This window comes from Rosa rugosa, chromosome 6 (assembly GCF_958449725.1).
Source record: "Rosa rugosa chromosome 6, drRosRugo1.1, whole genome shotgun sequence".
Taxonomy (NCBI): Eukaryota; Viridiplantae; Streptophyta; class Magnoliopsida; order Rosales; family Rosaceae; genus Rosa; species Rosa rugosa.
Window position 1 is genome coordinate 1,211,992 of NC_084825.1, and position 15,911 is coordinate 1,227,902.

Consider the following 15,911-nt stretch of genomic DNA (forward strand, 5'->3'; position numbering starts at 1 on the left):
AAACATAAAAATCAAACGCCTATACGCCCATCTAATTGTGTGATTACTACAATTATGTTTTGAATGAGTTTTCCCATCCAGACTAACTAGTAGAGCCTTCCATAGGACCACACTTAACACCCTAATTGTTGATTTTTTGCTAGTAGGGGTCGAATGTTTTCCAGCAGGAGATGCAGTAATTAAATAAAAGAAAAAAATTATAGGCCCAACAACAAAAGCACCGGACCAAAAGCAACCCTCAACCAATTCCATATGGGCCAATTCCTTGGGGGCAGGAGGGGCCCAAGAATATAGATATCAGGAACCAAACCTAGGCCCAAGATTCACAAGCCCACCATTCAACCAAATGGTAGGCCCAAGATTAGGCCCAGACTGAAATCCAGACCCAGACCCAACCTGCACCTCAGGTTCAATTACAAAAACGTCAAATGGACTTGGGCCTGAATGACATGGGCTCCGTTGCAAAATCTCAACTGTGTGTGTGTTTCTGGCTGTTTTATTTCGGGAAACGGCCGGAGCTGGCCGAACGACGCAACAAAACCCCAAAGTAGCACTGAACCCATAGAGCGACACAGACTCTAGGTTACAAGTTCTGAGTTACTAAAGGTTAAAGTCTGCGGCTTTTGTATTGGAAAATGGTCTCTCTGTGTGTGGTTTTGAGCTTCAAGTTTTTGCTCTTTGGCTATTACTTGTGTTATTGGATGAGGGCAATTGTAAATTTTGTCAACTGCAAATTAACTGCAGGGAATTTGTTAATCAGGAAAGAGCTCCAGGCTTTGGTTGGAAGCATTGATTGAGAGTTTGGGGAGTGTTTTGGCAGCCATGGCTGCGACCAAGACCAGGACGAGTAGCTTCTCTCGCAGTTTTTTCGGGTGCAAGCTCACCTCAAATCCCAGGACTCAAGCATGGACCCAATGGGACAATGTTTGTGTTATCTGGGATTCCAGACCTTGACAGTAATCTTCTAACTAATAAAGTATTGGAAATATTGTTATTTTATGTGTATTTTTTGTGCAATGTATAACAGTTTGATTTGATTATGTTTAATCTGCAGAAATATTAGGTGGCAATGTTATTAATCCTTGCTTAAGAAGAACTTTAGGTGGCAATGTTTTAATGGTTAGGGTTATTTTTGTTTATCCTTTAATTTTATTTTTGTGTATGCTATCATGTTTTTAACCTTCTTCTGACTATTCTGCAAAAGTGACAGCAACATTTATTGTGTTGGTCGTATTGCCATTCAATCATTCTGTGCTCCACAATGTGGATATTTCAGCCTGGTGAGTAGCAATTGTTAGTTGGTCTTCAACTGTTATTCTGAGTCTTTGCTTTGCAGCTGCCTCTTATTCTTTTCTCTGCTGTTTTGGTGATTCATATGGGTTGTGTACTTGTGTATGTCTTTTCCTTACTCAAATCAATATATTGTATTACTGAATCAAGCATAATATAGTTGATACTGTTGCATTACAGGAATGGGACATGCTTTCCTTCCTTAGATCTCTAAAAAGCATGCTACGATCTTCAAATGCAGTTGCTATTGTGACATTTCCGTCTAGTCTTCTTTCATCATCCTCCTCTATAAGATGGCTGATGTGCTCATATTATCCTATATTTCTATGCCTCTTAATCTTGGTTTTTATGTTTAGTTCTCCTTATTTATGATTTATTTACATGTTTTAGTGTTTTTGTAGGTTTGTTTCGTAGAAAGAAGAAAAGAAGCTAAAATAAGCTAACTAGGATTGAAAAGACAATGTGCAATCTGAGACTGGGAATCTACCTGTGCAGAACATCCAACTTCGCCAAATTACTGGGAAATGCTCAGATTGAATCAGACAATGAGCCTTGTATCATTGGAAAGCTACGGATGTCTACTTTTTGTAGAATTTTACGGATCTTGATTTCAATGCTTCTAAAGAAAGTTACGATTATTTGAGAGAAGATAGGTCGGACAGGAAATCTGCTCTGGAATTTACAACCATTCGTGGAGAACTCAAGTTCCGTGGCACAAGATCATCAATCCTAATGTTTCAAGGAAGTTAATTCAGATGAGGATTCAATGATGAACTTATTCCTACTTCTACAAGAGATATTTCAAGGTTTCCCCATTCCAAATGAAGAAATGAATCTAAACCCAAGTTTTACAAGGAAACATGAAGCCAAAGATGAGCAGAAATCTTCCCTATCTATATAAGGGAACACAAATTTTACATGTAGATGAGTCTTGAGAGCACAATGTAGACGCCTAAGGAGCAGAGACGACTCATCCATCTTTCCTTTCTTTTCCTTTCCATTCTTTTTATGTTTTCCCTATGTTTTTCTTAGTTATTTTTTGTTAAACCTTTTCTAGGGTTAGGATGATGCCCTATCATGATTGTGTTGGGTGTGTGGATCCGATTCCACATAGGATAAGGATTTGTTAATCCTTGATCAAAAAGGAGTTTTGATTGTTTCCTACCTGCTTACGTAATCCTACTTGGTAATGGTTTCTATGTCTATTGGGAATAGGTTTCCAATGTCTTATAGGGTCTAGTTAGATATCTATAAATAGGGGCATAGGTTGTAGTAGTAGATCAAGTCTTTGAAGCATTAAACAGAGAGAGCAAGTGAGGTCTTGAGAGTTGGTGAGAACTTCTTGTGAGAAATTCTTGTATTCTTCTTCTTCTATAGTGAAACCCAAGCAGCCCGGGGACGTAGGCAAAGTTCTTTGCTGAACCTCGTTAACAAGTTCGTGTTTGTTTTATCGATCGTTTATCTATATTGTTTTGCACTTGTCTGCTTCCGCAAGAGGAATTTTAGGTCAAATTCCTAACAAAGTGGTATCAGAGCTTAGACTCTAGAGTGGAAACAATGAGCATAGAAGACGTTGAGAAAAGGGTTGATAAGTTCGACGGTAATGACTTTAGCCTATGGAGGTCACAAATCGAGGACTACTTAAATATGAAGAAGCTTGCTAAGACTTTAGAGGGCAAGCTCCCAAAAGATATGAAGGAGGAAGAATTTGTCGAGATGGATAGGATGGCCCTTGGAGCCGTTCGACTATCGCTTTCAAATGATGTACGGCGATTTGTTATCAAGGAGACTACGTTGAAGGGGATGATGGATAGTTTGTCCAACATGTATGAGAAGCCAAATGCCGTTCAACAGTTGTACTTGATGAGGCGGCTGTTCACTTTGAAGATGGGTAAGAGTATATCTGTTCGCCAGCAAGTTGGGATAGTTGGTGATATTATCGAGCAACTAGCATCGGTGGATGTTAAATTCGACGAACACATCAAAGCTTTGGTGTTGTTGACTTCCATGCCTTCGGATTGGGATGTGACTGTGAACTCGATTTGTAGTGGAGCTGGGACTACGAAGAAGCTGAAGTTTAATGATGTGCGTGACATTCTTCTGAATGAAGAGACGCGAAGACAAAATAACCTTGAAGATCCTTCAAGTTCTGCACTCTCTATAGAAAATAGAGGTAGAACGTTCAACAAGAACTCAAACAACAATCGTGGAAGGTCCAAGTCTAGGGCACCTGGAAAAAGCCGAAGCGTGTCCAAGTCAGGAAAGTGGTCCGATGAGTCTTGGCATTGTGAGAAATCTGGACATGTCAAGAGAGACTGTAACCAGTGGAAGGAGACAATGAAGATGGCAAACACAACTGAGTTTGATTCAGATGCACTTGTACTAAGCGTTACTGAAGCACCATTGGAGTCATGGATCGTAGACTCTGGAGCGTCATTTCACTCAACTTCACAACAAGAGCTCATGGTGAATTACCGACGTGGTAATTTTGGCAAAGTGTTTCTTGCTGATGGTGGAGCCTTGGAGATTGTGGGAAGGGGTGATGTGAAGATTTTGCTGACAAATGGTGGAACATGGACCTTGACCAATGTTAGACACATACCGCGGTTGAAGAGGAATTTGATCTCTGTGGGTCAGTTGGATGATGAAGGATGTCGCACTACCTTTGAGAAAGGTACGTGGAAGGTGTGTAAAGGAGCTATGGTGTTAGCTCGTGGAATCAAGACAGGAACACTTTATACGACCTTGAATATTGTTGCTATTGTTGAGAACAATGAAGGCACTGCGATCGTTGAGAAAAATGAAGATGCATACTTATGGCATCGTAGACTTGGGCACATCAGTGAGAAAGGTATGGGTGTACTTCAGTCGAAGGGTAAACTACATGGTGTTAACTCAGTGAAAATTGGGCTTTGTGAAGACTGCATATTTGGGAAGCAAAAGGTTGTTAGTTTCTCAAAGGGTGGCAAGGCACCAAAAGATACAAAACTAGAGTTGGTTCATACTGACGTGTGGGGACCTGCACCGGAGCTTTCGTTAGGTGGCTCAAAGTACTATGTGACTTATATTGATGACTCCACAAGGAAAGTATGGGTTTATTTCTTGAAAAATAAATGGGAAGTATTTGATACTTTCAAGAAGTGGAAGGCGATCGTAGAGAATGAGACCGGGTCGAAGATCAAATGTCTGAGGTCGGATAATGGAGGTGAATACTGTGGTAATGATTTCAAAGAGTATTGTGCAAAGAATGGGATTAGGATGGAGAAGACAATTCCCGGAACTCCACAGCAGAATGGAGTGGCTGAACGCATGAATAGGACTCTGAATGAGCGCGCAAGGAGTATGAGGATACACGTAGGATTGCCAGACATGTTTTGGGCTGATGCGGTTAATACTGCTGCTTATTTAATTAACCGTGGAGCATCAGTACCATTGAATCATCTCCTACCTGAGGAAATATGGAGTGGAAAAGAGATAGGCCTATCGCATTTAAGAGTGTTTGGTTGCGTGGCATATGTTCACATTGAGTCCGGTGCGAGAAGCAAGTTGGATCCCAAGTCTCAAAAGTGCATATTCATAGGCTATGGCGGTGACGAGCTTGGCTATAGGTTTTGGGATATGCAGAATAAGAAAGTTGTAAGGAGCAGGAATGTCATCTTTAATGAAGAAGTGATGTACAAGAATAGGCAAGCAGCAGAGCCTAAAAGTCCTATAAGAAAAGATCGGCAGTTTGCAAGGTTGGAAGAATTGTCCAATGAAGATGTGTCTAAGGAAAATCATGGGGAGGAACGACAACAACAAGAAGCTCCTAAGGTTGCACAACCTGAAGAACAAGTTCCTAGTGATGAGCCAGAGACACCTCCTTTTGTGCCAAGAGTATCGTCAAGAAGTACTAAAGGAATACCAGCTGATAAATACTCGCCTTGTGCTAACTATTTGCTGTTAACTGACTGTGGTGAACCCGTGAGTTATGATGAGGCAATGCAACATAAAGATTCTGCTAAGTGGAAGGGTGCCATGCAAGATGAGATGGACTCTCTCATGTCCAACAATACTTGGGAGTTAGCTAAGTTACCAACAGGTAAGAAAGCATTGCATAACAAGTCGATTTACAAAATTAAGCAAGAAGTTGATGGGAGCAAACGTTACAAGGCAAGGTTGGTTGTGAAAGGTTTTCAGCAAAGGGAGGGAATTGATTTTGATGAGATCTTTTCGCCGGTTATGAAACATACCACAATCCGGGTGGTGCTTGGTTTAGTGGAAGCTGAAGGTCTGTATTTGGAGCAGCTAGACGTCAAGACTGCTTTTCTTCATGGTGATTTGAAGGAGGTCATATACATGAAGCAACCACAAGGTTTTATAGCACCTGGTAAGGAGGACTTGGTATGCAAACTGCAAAAGAGCCTTTATGGCTTGAAACAAGCCCCAAGACAGTGGTATAAGAAGTTTGATGCTTTCATGTGTGGGAGTGGCTACACAAGATGTCAATCCGATCACTGTTGTTACTTCAAAAGGTTTGACAAATCTTATATCATTCTTTTACTATATGTTGATGATATGTTGATAGCTGGGGAAGACTTCAATGAGATTGAGAAGTTGAAGAAAGAGATGTCAAACCAGTTCGCGATGAAGGATTTGGGTGAGGCGAAGAAAATCTTAGGTATAAAGATTATCCGTGATAAAGTGGCTGGTACTTTGAAGCTTTCACAAGCGGAGTATGTTGAGAAGGTGCTTAAGCGATTCAATATGGATGAATCAAAGGCTGTAGGAACACCGTTGGCGGCTCACTTTAAATTGTCCAATGAACAATCACCCAAGAGCGAAAAAGAGAAAGAATATATGAAGAATGTACCTTATGCATCGGCAGTTGGATGCCTAATGTATGCTATGGTGTGTACTAGACCCGATATTGCTCATGCAGTTGGAGTTGTGAGTAGGTACACGAGTAATCCAGGAAAGCAACATTGGGAGGCTGTGAAGTGGATCATGAGGTATCTTCGGGGTACTACTGATATGTCTCTTTGTTTCAAGAGAGGTAGTGCTGAACTACAAGGATATGTTGATGCAGACTTGGCAGGAGATCATGATACTTGTCGGAGTACTACTGGTTATGTGTACACTGTGGGTGGTGCTGCAGTTTCTTGGGTCTCAAATTTGCAAGGGCAAGTGGCCCTGTCTACAACGGAGTCCGAGTATGTAGCAGTCTCAGAGGCTGGTAAGGAGATGGTGTGGCTAAAGGGTCTGTTGGAGGAATTGGGTAAAAAGCAAGAGAATTGTGCATTGTACAGTGATAGTCAAAGTGCAATTCACTTGGCAAAGAACCCTGCTTTTCATTCAAGGACTAAACACATTCCTATGAAGTATCACTACATACGAGAACTCGTGGAGAATGAAGTGCTGCAATTGGTGAAGATTCAAGGAAGTGAGAATCCTGCTGATATGTTGACTAAGTCTGTGTCAATAAGTAAACTGAAGCTGTGCTTAGCTTCAGTTGGTCTCCAAGTTTGAAGAAGGAGATGTTGGCTGTGATAATGGGTTTTGTGTTGGCTATGATGGAAGAGTATTGAAGAATGTTAGCTACTAGCGTAATCGGCTCCAAGTGGAAGATTGTTGGGTGTGTGGATCCGATTCCACATAGGATAAGGATTTGTTAATCCTTGATCAAAGAGGAGTTTTGATTGTTTCCTACCTGCTTACATAATCCTACTTGGTAATGGTTTCTATGTCTATTGGGAATAGGTTTCCAATGTCTTATAGGGTCTAGTTAGATATCTATAAATAGGGGCATAGGTTGTAGTAGTAGATCAAGTCTTTGAAGCATTAAACAGAGAGAGCAAGTGAGGTCTTGAGAGTTGGTGAGAACTTCTTGTGAGAGATTCTTGTATTCTTGTTCTTGTATTCTTCTTCTTCTATAGTGAAACCCAAGCAGCCCGGGGACGTAGGCAAAGTTCTTTGCTGAACCTCGTTAACAAGTTCGTGTTTGTTTTCTCGATCGTTTATCTATATTGTTTTGCACTTGTCTGCTTCCGCAAGAGGAATTTTAGGTCAAATTCCTAACAGATTGTTTATGTACTTTGATGTTTTATTGATGGATTTATAGTTTCTTTATGATGAATGCTTAATCACTATTTGAATTGATGCTTTATGTTTAAATTCTTTGATTGATCACCTTAGGGCTTTGCATATAGTAATTGGAAGACAAATTTGAAGCAGAGATGCAATATAATTTGATTAGCTTCTTGTGATTAAGTGTAGTAATTAAATTACATTATTACTTGAGAAAGACTAATGGTTTGCTTGATTCCCTTGTTTTCTAAGCGTAATGAGTCTTGCATGTTAAATTTATACCTGAGAAGGATAAACTGCATAGTTAGGATATAAGATCTTTACCCGAGAGTGAGAGCATCATACACTCAAGGAAAACTATGGTCTAGAGTACCTGAGAAGGACTTAGATACATGAATTATCATCTAGAGAAACAAAAGAATCTGTTAATTGCATTGAAACATAAATAGGATTGTTAGTGGTTGATTCTGAAACCCTAGGTTTTATCATTATTTGTTTCTTTCTTTCTTTCTTTAATTTTTACATTATTTGTTTAGTCGAAAACCTTAAAACCATATCTTCTTTAGTTTGATTGTTTATGTGTTTTTGTGTTTGGATTAATTAGGTTATGATTTAAATTGATTATCAATGCTCAGTTGGAACGATCTCGTACTTGCACATTATACTAACGACGATTCGTGCGCTTGCGAGTTTTAATTAAAATTTCACAACAATGGCAGCACATGGCAGACACCTTGCTGTCAGTTAAAGCAATTCCAGGTTTATATAAGCTCTCACATTGTTCTTTGCATTCTTACCCTTTTTTTGTTCTTTTTTCTTTTTCTTCGGCCAATACTAACCTATAGCGAATGATTGATTCAAATGAGGAATTGGCAACCCTCCTTACTGGTTACCAGGACATGGTTGGCCTTCTTAATGTGCAGAAAGTAGCGCAGATTAACACACAGGTAGTGCAAAAGTTTGCTTCACCCAAATCAAACACTGATTGAATCAAGTTTGCTGTCTTTCCTTTTATGTACATGACGTTAGTACAAAGGTTATCATTTCTGCTAGGTTACTTGATACGAATGTGCAAATATGCAACTACATTACCGACCCATTCATTCAGTCATCCTTAGAGGCCCTTTAATTCTGTTACATCTCTGTCAGTACACGTACCGATATGCCACTAGTTCTGCTACCTTTTGAGTTGTTAATGCAGTACAAATTTAATGCAGATAACTTCATTTCTGTTTGTACCAGATATTAGTTTTAATTTCAGTTCTTAATTTTGGTTTTTGATGAATTTGCATTAGCAGTAGGGATTAGAGATATAGCAAAACACTTTGAAGTGATTATATAGCAAAACAACATTACAAAACAAGGCAGTAACATTATTCAAATTTGATATGCAGTACATTATTCATGTAATCACTTATTTTGAATCATCACATTACATTCTGCTTATAATGTGATGAGGATAAGAGACTTTAAAAGAAGAAAAAGATCGAATGAATGTTGCAAACAACTAAAAATGCTCTGGAGAAAGAACAACAATGATTATGACACCAGATCAGTCTGGGCTTCGGTGATACAGTCTGGGTTGGAGAATTTAAGAGCTAGCCTTCAGTGTGTTTCCAATGTCAATAACAAAACGGTATCTGACGTCTGCTTTGGCAAGGCGCTCCATGGCAGTGTTCAAGTAGTCAATTGGGATAACCTCGATGTCTGCTGTTATGTTGTGCTTGGCTGCAAAATCGATCATCTCTTGTGTCTCCTTCATACCTCCACCGCCGCTACTAGCTACCGTCTTCCTTCCTGTTAAATCGAACATTAAGCTCTGTTAATAACCCTACAATCCAAAAGATAACAGGTAAAGCCAACTACTCGTAGTTACATGCTTACCCATGAGTAAAGGAAAAACCGGAAGCTCAAGAGGCTTTTCTGGTGCACCAACCATAACAAGCTTTCCATGAGACTTCAACAAACCAATCAAAGGCAAGAGAGGATGTTGTGCAGAAACTGTGTCAATGATCCCATCCATGGTACCAATGGCAGCCTACAAATTAATCAATGAAACAAACATTAAGTAACTTGTTCATTGAATAATCCACTTAAAAGACGTAAAAGGTGTAACTTGTTCAAATAATTACCTGCATTTGGTCTTGGTCACGACTAACCAAAAACGAATCAGCTCCTAGGTGTTTAATTGCTTCCTCCTTCTTATTAGGGGACGTACTGATCACTGTAACCTTCACTCCCATTGCCTTGGCAAACTTCACTGCGACGTGGCCTAAACCACCTAGGCCAACCACGCCCACATGCATGCCAGGCTTGTCAAGTCCAAAATATCTCAACGGGCTGTAGGTTGTGATTCCGGCACATAGGAGAGGAGCAGCACAATCAAGGGGTAGGTTGTCCGGGATACGGACTACGAAGTGTTCATCTGCAACCATAATGTCAGAGTAACCGCCATAGGTGGTGGTTCCGTCATAGTACTTGGCACTGTACGTGAGTATTAGTTTGGGGCAGTAGTTCTCAAGATGGTCGGTACAACTATCACAAGATCGGCAAGCTCCCACTATGCCTCCAGCACCGACTTTGTCTCCAATTTTGAATTTTTGTACATTGCTCCCTACTTCCGTCACTTCACCGACAATCTCATGCCTGCATTGCCAAATAGTGTTCATATTAGATTACTGAAGAGGGTTTCAAGCATTAATAAAATGGTAAACAACTTTACTAGTTATACTAGTAAAGAGTGTGTAGGAAAAGGTCGAACGTACCCGGGAACCAGAGGATAGGTAGATAAGCCCCATTCATTCTTGACCATGTGAAGGTCCGAATGGCAAATCCCACAGTACAACACTTTGAATGTCACGTCTCTCTCTCCGGATTCCCTGCAATCAAATTGGTTGAACTTTAGAACGTACTATAAAACAATTAAACATGTACTATATATGGTTTAATTAATCTGAAGAGGAAGAACAGAGAAGTGTTGTACTAGTTGGCAATAATCTACCTTCTGGAGAAACTGAAGGGAGAGAGAACACCAGATGAATCTCTTGCAGCCCATCCAAATGCCTTCCTGGGGTTAGACATCACTATTTTCTTTGTTGCAGATTCTTAATTGATGGTTTTGGTGTTGAAGCTTAATGCAGTTCGTAGTAAAAGGTGAGAGAGACAGACAGATATGGAAGTATGAGCTAACTTCAATGCAGTTAAATGATACATATAGAGGGAGGAGATTTTAGGTTTGGGCTGGGGTGACGTACTGGGTGAGGAAAATAGAATGTCCAACGAAGAGATGATGACGTAATGAGTGAGCAAATAAAAAATTCAAGAGATTAAACTGACGTCAGCGGTCAACAGAGTGCACTGTTCCTGACTGTTCATAAGGAACGGAAAGGACGGTTTTGTCACTTTATCTTTTTTTGCTGCTCTTATTAGTAACCCCGGAGACAAGACCCAATTAGGCTAGCATCACAGCCACCTGATGATCCCGACCAAGAGCAAATCGTCCATCCCAACTCCCAAGGCCACATACATGCATGCATGCATAATTAAATAATTAATGAAAAGTGTATTGAACAAGCTCACTGAACTGATGTGATAGAACAACGACCTCCTAGTCCACCCAATATCGCAATCAGTTTTGGTGACCATAATGGTGCTTTAGTCGGACATTTGTCCAAACTAGTACAAGGAGGGTTCTCTCCGTTGGCAATTAAAGCTTCTTAGTCTTCAAATGCCTCACTTTTCGGATTTTAATTATTGAAGAATTAATGTGATTTCCTCATTGCATTAATTAGTTGAAAGACCAGTTTATCACCACTGTGAGGCTGGTCCAGCTTGGCTGCTGAGTTTAACTCATGTTTTTCAACTTTTCTCATGCCTAGAGATCGGGTATCCCACCCATTCTCACGTGATTAGTCGGGAGAAGTTTAGTGAATTTATATATATATATATATATATATATATATGTATGTTCTTGAGTTTATTGTTGGGTTAATTATATATAAGTGCATCTTTGAATATTTTTTTAGTTATAAAGCCACTAATTAATTTTTTTCCCTCATAAGACCATTAGGGGATGTTTGTTACACCGGACTGGATGGGATAGGACAGGCTTATCTCATATAACAAGACTTATCCCGTGTTTGGCATCACTCGGGACACTATTAAATGAGACTCTGGAGTCCCAAAAACACACTCAACCCCTTCTTCCAGAGTGACACCAAAACGCATCGGACTGTGGAAGCCCATTCTTCGCTTCAGCCTCGCGTCGTCATTTTCAGCTCCTTACATGCATTTTATCAGCCCCGTCTAGATCGTTTGGGTTTTCAATTTCTTCTCTTCTTCTCATGGATTCCTTATTTCTCTGTGGAAACTCTCAAGAGTAGACAAAGAAGCAGACTTGCAACCTTGGGTAATCATAGGAGCAGATGAGATCAAAACCAGAAGATTGGTCCTCACAAAAGCCAATCTCTTGCATCACAAAAGCCATTTCAATTCAAAATCCTAAACAAAGCTACTGCAATCCCAATAAAGATTCCAACTTTAACTTAGAGGTGATTACCAGATGCCTAAAACCCAACAAAGATGCCCTTAAAATCTAGATCAAAAGGACCCAATTTGAGAGAGAAATTGGATGGCTTCTTCCCTGTTACCTTGTTTGATTTGAGGTGTTTTCAGGTTGGGTGTTTGTGGCTAAACACCAGAAATTGACCTCCGGTTGGGTGTTTGTCGCTATACACCAGAAATTGCCTCCGATTGCTTCGGAATTTTGCCAACCAAGTTGTTTCTACTAAGATCAGTAGAAGCTAGGGAGGAGCAGTGAGAAATGTGTTGGGAATTCTATTGCTCAAGTTGTTTGATTTCTGTGGAATTCTATTTCTGGCAATGTAAAAGTCATTTGAGAGAGAGAGAGAGAGAGAGAGAGAGAGAGAGAGAGAACACGGCAGCTACTTGGAGGCATCATTTGGGGACACCATGCTGGTCTGCTCCTTGGTCCCACGCAACACCAAACGTGAGTCAGTACTAATCTAGCTTAAGCCAAGTTATGGTAGTCCTGGACTCCTATAGAAATTAAGGTTGGGTATCATAGTCCTATGAAACAAACACAACCTTAGATTAAAAAGAGTATTATATTTTGGATATAAAAACCAACATATTTACATAAATGCCACTAGAATAAAAAGTCAACAAACATTCTCTCTCTTCTCTCCGGCGAGGACCTCCGGCCAACTCCGCGCGCGTCTCCGGTCAACTTCCGGCCGACCTCCGGCCAACTTCTCTCGAACTCCGGCGACTACAAAAGCTACTATCACTAACATAAAAAACTACTGTGGCTAGCAACAAAAGCTATTTTGATGAGATTTTCGGCAACCTCCGGCGAGGTCACAAAAGCTACTATCACTAGCAATAAAAGCTACTGTCACTAGCAACAAAAGCTACTATGGTGAGATTTCCGACGAGGTCACAAAAGCTACTATCACCTGTAACAAAAGCTACGTTGGTGAGATTTCCAACGATGTCACAAAAACTACTGTCACCAGCAGCAAAAATTATTGTCACTAACAAAAGCTACGCTCTCCAAAACCAAAAGCTACTATCCATACCAAACAAAAGTTATCATCCCTAACACCAAAACCTACTCTCACCAGCAACAAACAGTACTGTCACCAACACCAGTAACAAAAGCTACTCTAACCATCATCAAAAGTTACTCTCAACAACGCCAAAAGCAATAACAAGCAGAAAAAAAAAGCTACTCCCAGAGAATGAGAAAACTATTCTTAGAGACTAACAAAGTTATGGAAATGTAAATGATACAGCTAAAATAAAAAAGCTACTGCAATCGGAAAAATAAAACAAATTCAATGATATAAAAAGTATGCAGAGTCCAATAATGATATAATTATGTAAAAAGCTACTTTCATAGTTGTAAAATGCCACAACCATAGTTGTGAAAATCTATTACAATAGTTGTAGAAAGCTACTGTCAATGTGGTAATGCTAGTGTCATATTTCAAATGGCCACCATTGATGTTTCTTCTTGTCAAGCTCTACCACTCTACGCTAACCTTAGGCCTTTTTTGCCACCTTCAACACTAGACTTCATTGCAACATTTCTTAGTTGACCGAATGACCTCTTGGTCAATGGAGCCTTCACTACCCAAATTGACATGATTTTCATAATCTGGAACTACAAATGCAAAGGGAAAGAATTCAAGAACAAAGATACAACAAAATATTAATATTTGAAATGCAAACTAAAATCAGCAGCGTGCAGCTGCACTGTAAATGTGGTACTCTTTATTAACTAGATCATCAAAAACAAGTAATCTAAAAAGCTACTTGTTTGGCTCCAATTTTGTTGCAGCTGGTCAACAGTCTCTTTTCTGCGCTGGCGTGCCAGCACCGTTCGGGTGCGGTCGTCGGGGATGTCCCTTGACCTGACTTCTTTTCAAGCGATTGTAGACGAGGAGAGCACCAACCTCGTCGTGGGATTCTTTCTGCCTCGTGGTGAGGACTTTGTTGAAGTTTCTTCTTGTTAACACAATTGATACTCAATATTGTAGATCGAGCAGAGCGACATCACCGGGAAATGTTGAGATCTTGCTAAAGCGTGACTTTAGCTTGGCTGGGTTGCTAGGGCGTTACCCTTGCTTGGCTGGTTCTGTAACCGTTGTGGTCGCGGCACTACCGTCGGCTCCCGAGGAGACTAGGACCGAAGTACGTTGACAGAGGGTTTAGTGGCACTGAAAGTCGGCTTTTGAGAATACTAGGACTAGGAGTGTGAACACCGCTAAGAGAAAGAGAAGGAGAGGGAGAGGAGTTGCTCTTAGAGAGGTTTGCTCTAGAGAGAACTTAGATCATCTTAGAGATGTTGTTGTTGAATGTGAATGTGTGAATTGTGTTTCAATGTAACCTCTATTTATAGGCTACCATGCCAACTACTTTGGCATTAAACAAATGAAAGTGGAGCACTAATTGGAGATAAGGGAGGTGGAGGTGTAGGTGGAGCACTAATAGGAATGATGAATTTGGGAGATAAGGGAGGTGGAGATGGAGGTGGAGCACTAATAGGAATGATGAATTTGGGAGATAAGGAAGCACTTTCGGCTCCTTTATTCCTTCATGTATATCTCCATCAGAAATTCAGATTCTGGCCATGATGTCTTCATAAAAAATGTTCCACTATGAATCTAGATCATGCTGACCAAATTTCAGAGCTTTCTTCCATGTGGTTGGGCCGAAAATGCTGCTGGACCTCTTACAGGTCCAGTTTTCCAGTTTTGCTTCTGTAGAAAATTGGGCTGATTGTTTGAAGGCCTTCCACTCAAAAAAAGCTCTTGCACTCTTCATAAGAAATGATCCTTGGGCTGTCTAGAATGGATCTGGAAAGTTTCAGCACATTTCGATTTCATTTGGTTAGTCTGCCACCCCTCCTTCCTTGTCTAGCTCGGTTTTTTCTAGCCGAAGTAGGAAAATATGCTAAAGTTGACTTGTCATACTTCCATAGTAGGCTTTATTTAGCCTCTAAATATATATTTCGAGCTTGTCGACAATATATAGCTTGAGCCACTGACATTGACTCAATTTCTCCAAGACACGCCTTGTCAGGCCAAAATGTTCATTTTGGGTCCAAACACTACTGATATAGGTACATAAACCTACTATGACACATGTACAAAGCTACTTGACCAGTAATAAAAAGTTGCTGACAAAGAAATTTATTGCACAACATCATATGCTGATTGTCCATGTTTGTCCATGTTGATAGTGCAAAAAAAATCTCAACCAAGAAATGCTAGAGATACGAAATCACAAAGACACAAACAAAAGAAAACTAAGTTTCATTTGATCATATGTGAAGCCTTTCCATTTATGGATATGTACACAGCTGTTCATCGAGTTTAATTTTATTCCGGCCATCAAGCAACTTCACCCAAGTTCACTAGATATTAGTCAATCACTCCATTGGCTGCAAAGTGGTTGCAGTCTTATGCTATCAATTTTTTTTTTCCATTCATTGAACTTTCTTTTACTTTTTTTCTTTCCTTATCTCTTCACACACACACACAACCATGTACACATAGCAGAAGGAAGCAGCGTAGAAACGAACCATGCAGCCATAAATGTCATACAGAAATGTAGACAGAAACACCTGAGTTATCTCCTAGGTGTATAGAGGGCTCCCAAAAAATTCACTACCAGAATCCAATAAGGCACACTGAAACCATACAACTTGTCGAGGAAATGCTATTAAGAGTGCAATTACTTGCTTATATATGAAGATAAGTCATGTGAAGCAAATTTGAGTAACCTATTTCATCAATGCAGCTTAAGCTATAAAAATGATAATATTCGAAGCTCGTTGTTCAATAATCTACTATAATTTTAACTTATTGAGAACACTAATGCCAGCATAAGCTATTTTAACATATCTAACTCACCTATTTCACAGTGTTCTAAAAATTGGTCCTCTCACCATCACTCTCTCTCTCCTCAACTCTGATCCTTCATTCTCTCTCTCCTCAACGACTTCAATCTGTCCCTCACTTCCTCCA

At 40.0% G+C, this 15,911-nt stretch overlaps 1 protein-coding gene across 1 annotated transcript; it reads right to left on the reverse strand.

The window, feature by feature from the left end:
- Positions 1-8,669: 8,669 nt before the first annotated feature.
- LOC133716069 (probable mannitol dehydrogenase) lies at positions 8,670-10,550 on the reverse strand. The gene is made up of 5 exons (XM_062142806.1): positions 10,358-10,550; positions 10,122-10,235; positions 9,489-10,002; positions 9,241-9,394; positions 8,670-9,153 (listed from the first exon to the last, which is right to left on the reverse strand). The coding sequence occupies exons 1-5, from the start codon at positions 10,435-10,437 to the stop codon at positions 8,948-8,950; spliced, it is 1,068 nt and encodes a 355-aa protein (XP_061998790.1). The 5' UTR covers positions 10,438-10,550; the 3' UTR covers positions 8,670-8,947.
- Between the last annotated feature and the right edge of the window lie 5,361 nt (positions 10,551-15,911).

Bases quoted from the DNA above. Each gene is read 5' to 3' on its own strand.
- LOC133716069 (XM_062142806.1), bottom strand. From the start codon at position 10,437: ATGTCTAACCCCAGGAAGGCATTTGGATGGGCTGCAAGAGATTCATCT. The intron at 10,236-10,357 runs GTAGATTATTGC...ATTTGATTGCAG, and splicing joins CCCTTCAGTTTCTCCAGAAG to GGAATCCGGAGAGAGAGACG. The intron at 10,003-10,121 runs GTACGTTCGACC...TTGGCAATGCAG, and splicing joins ACCTATCCTCTGGTTCCCGG to GCATGAGATTGTCGGTGAAG.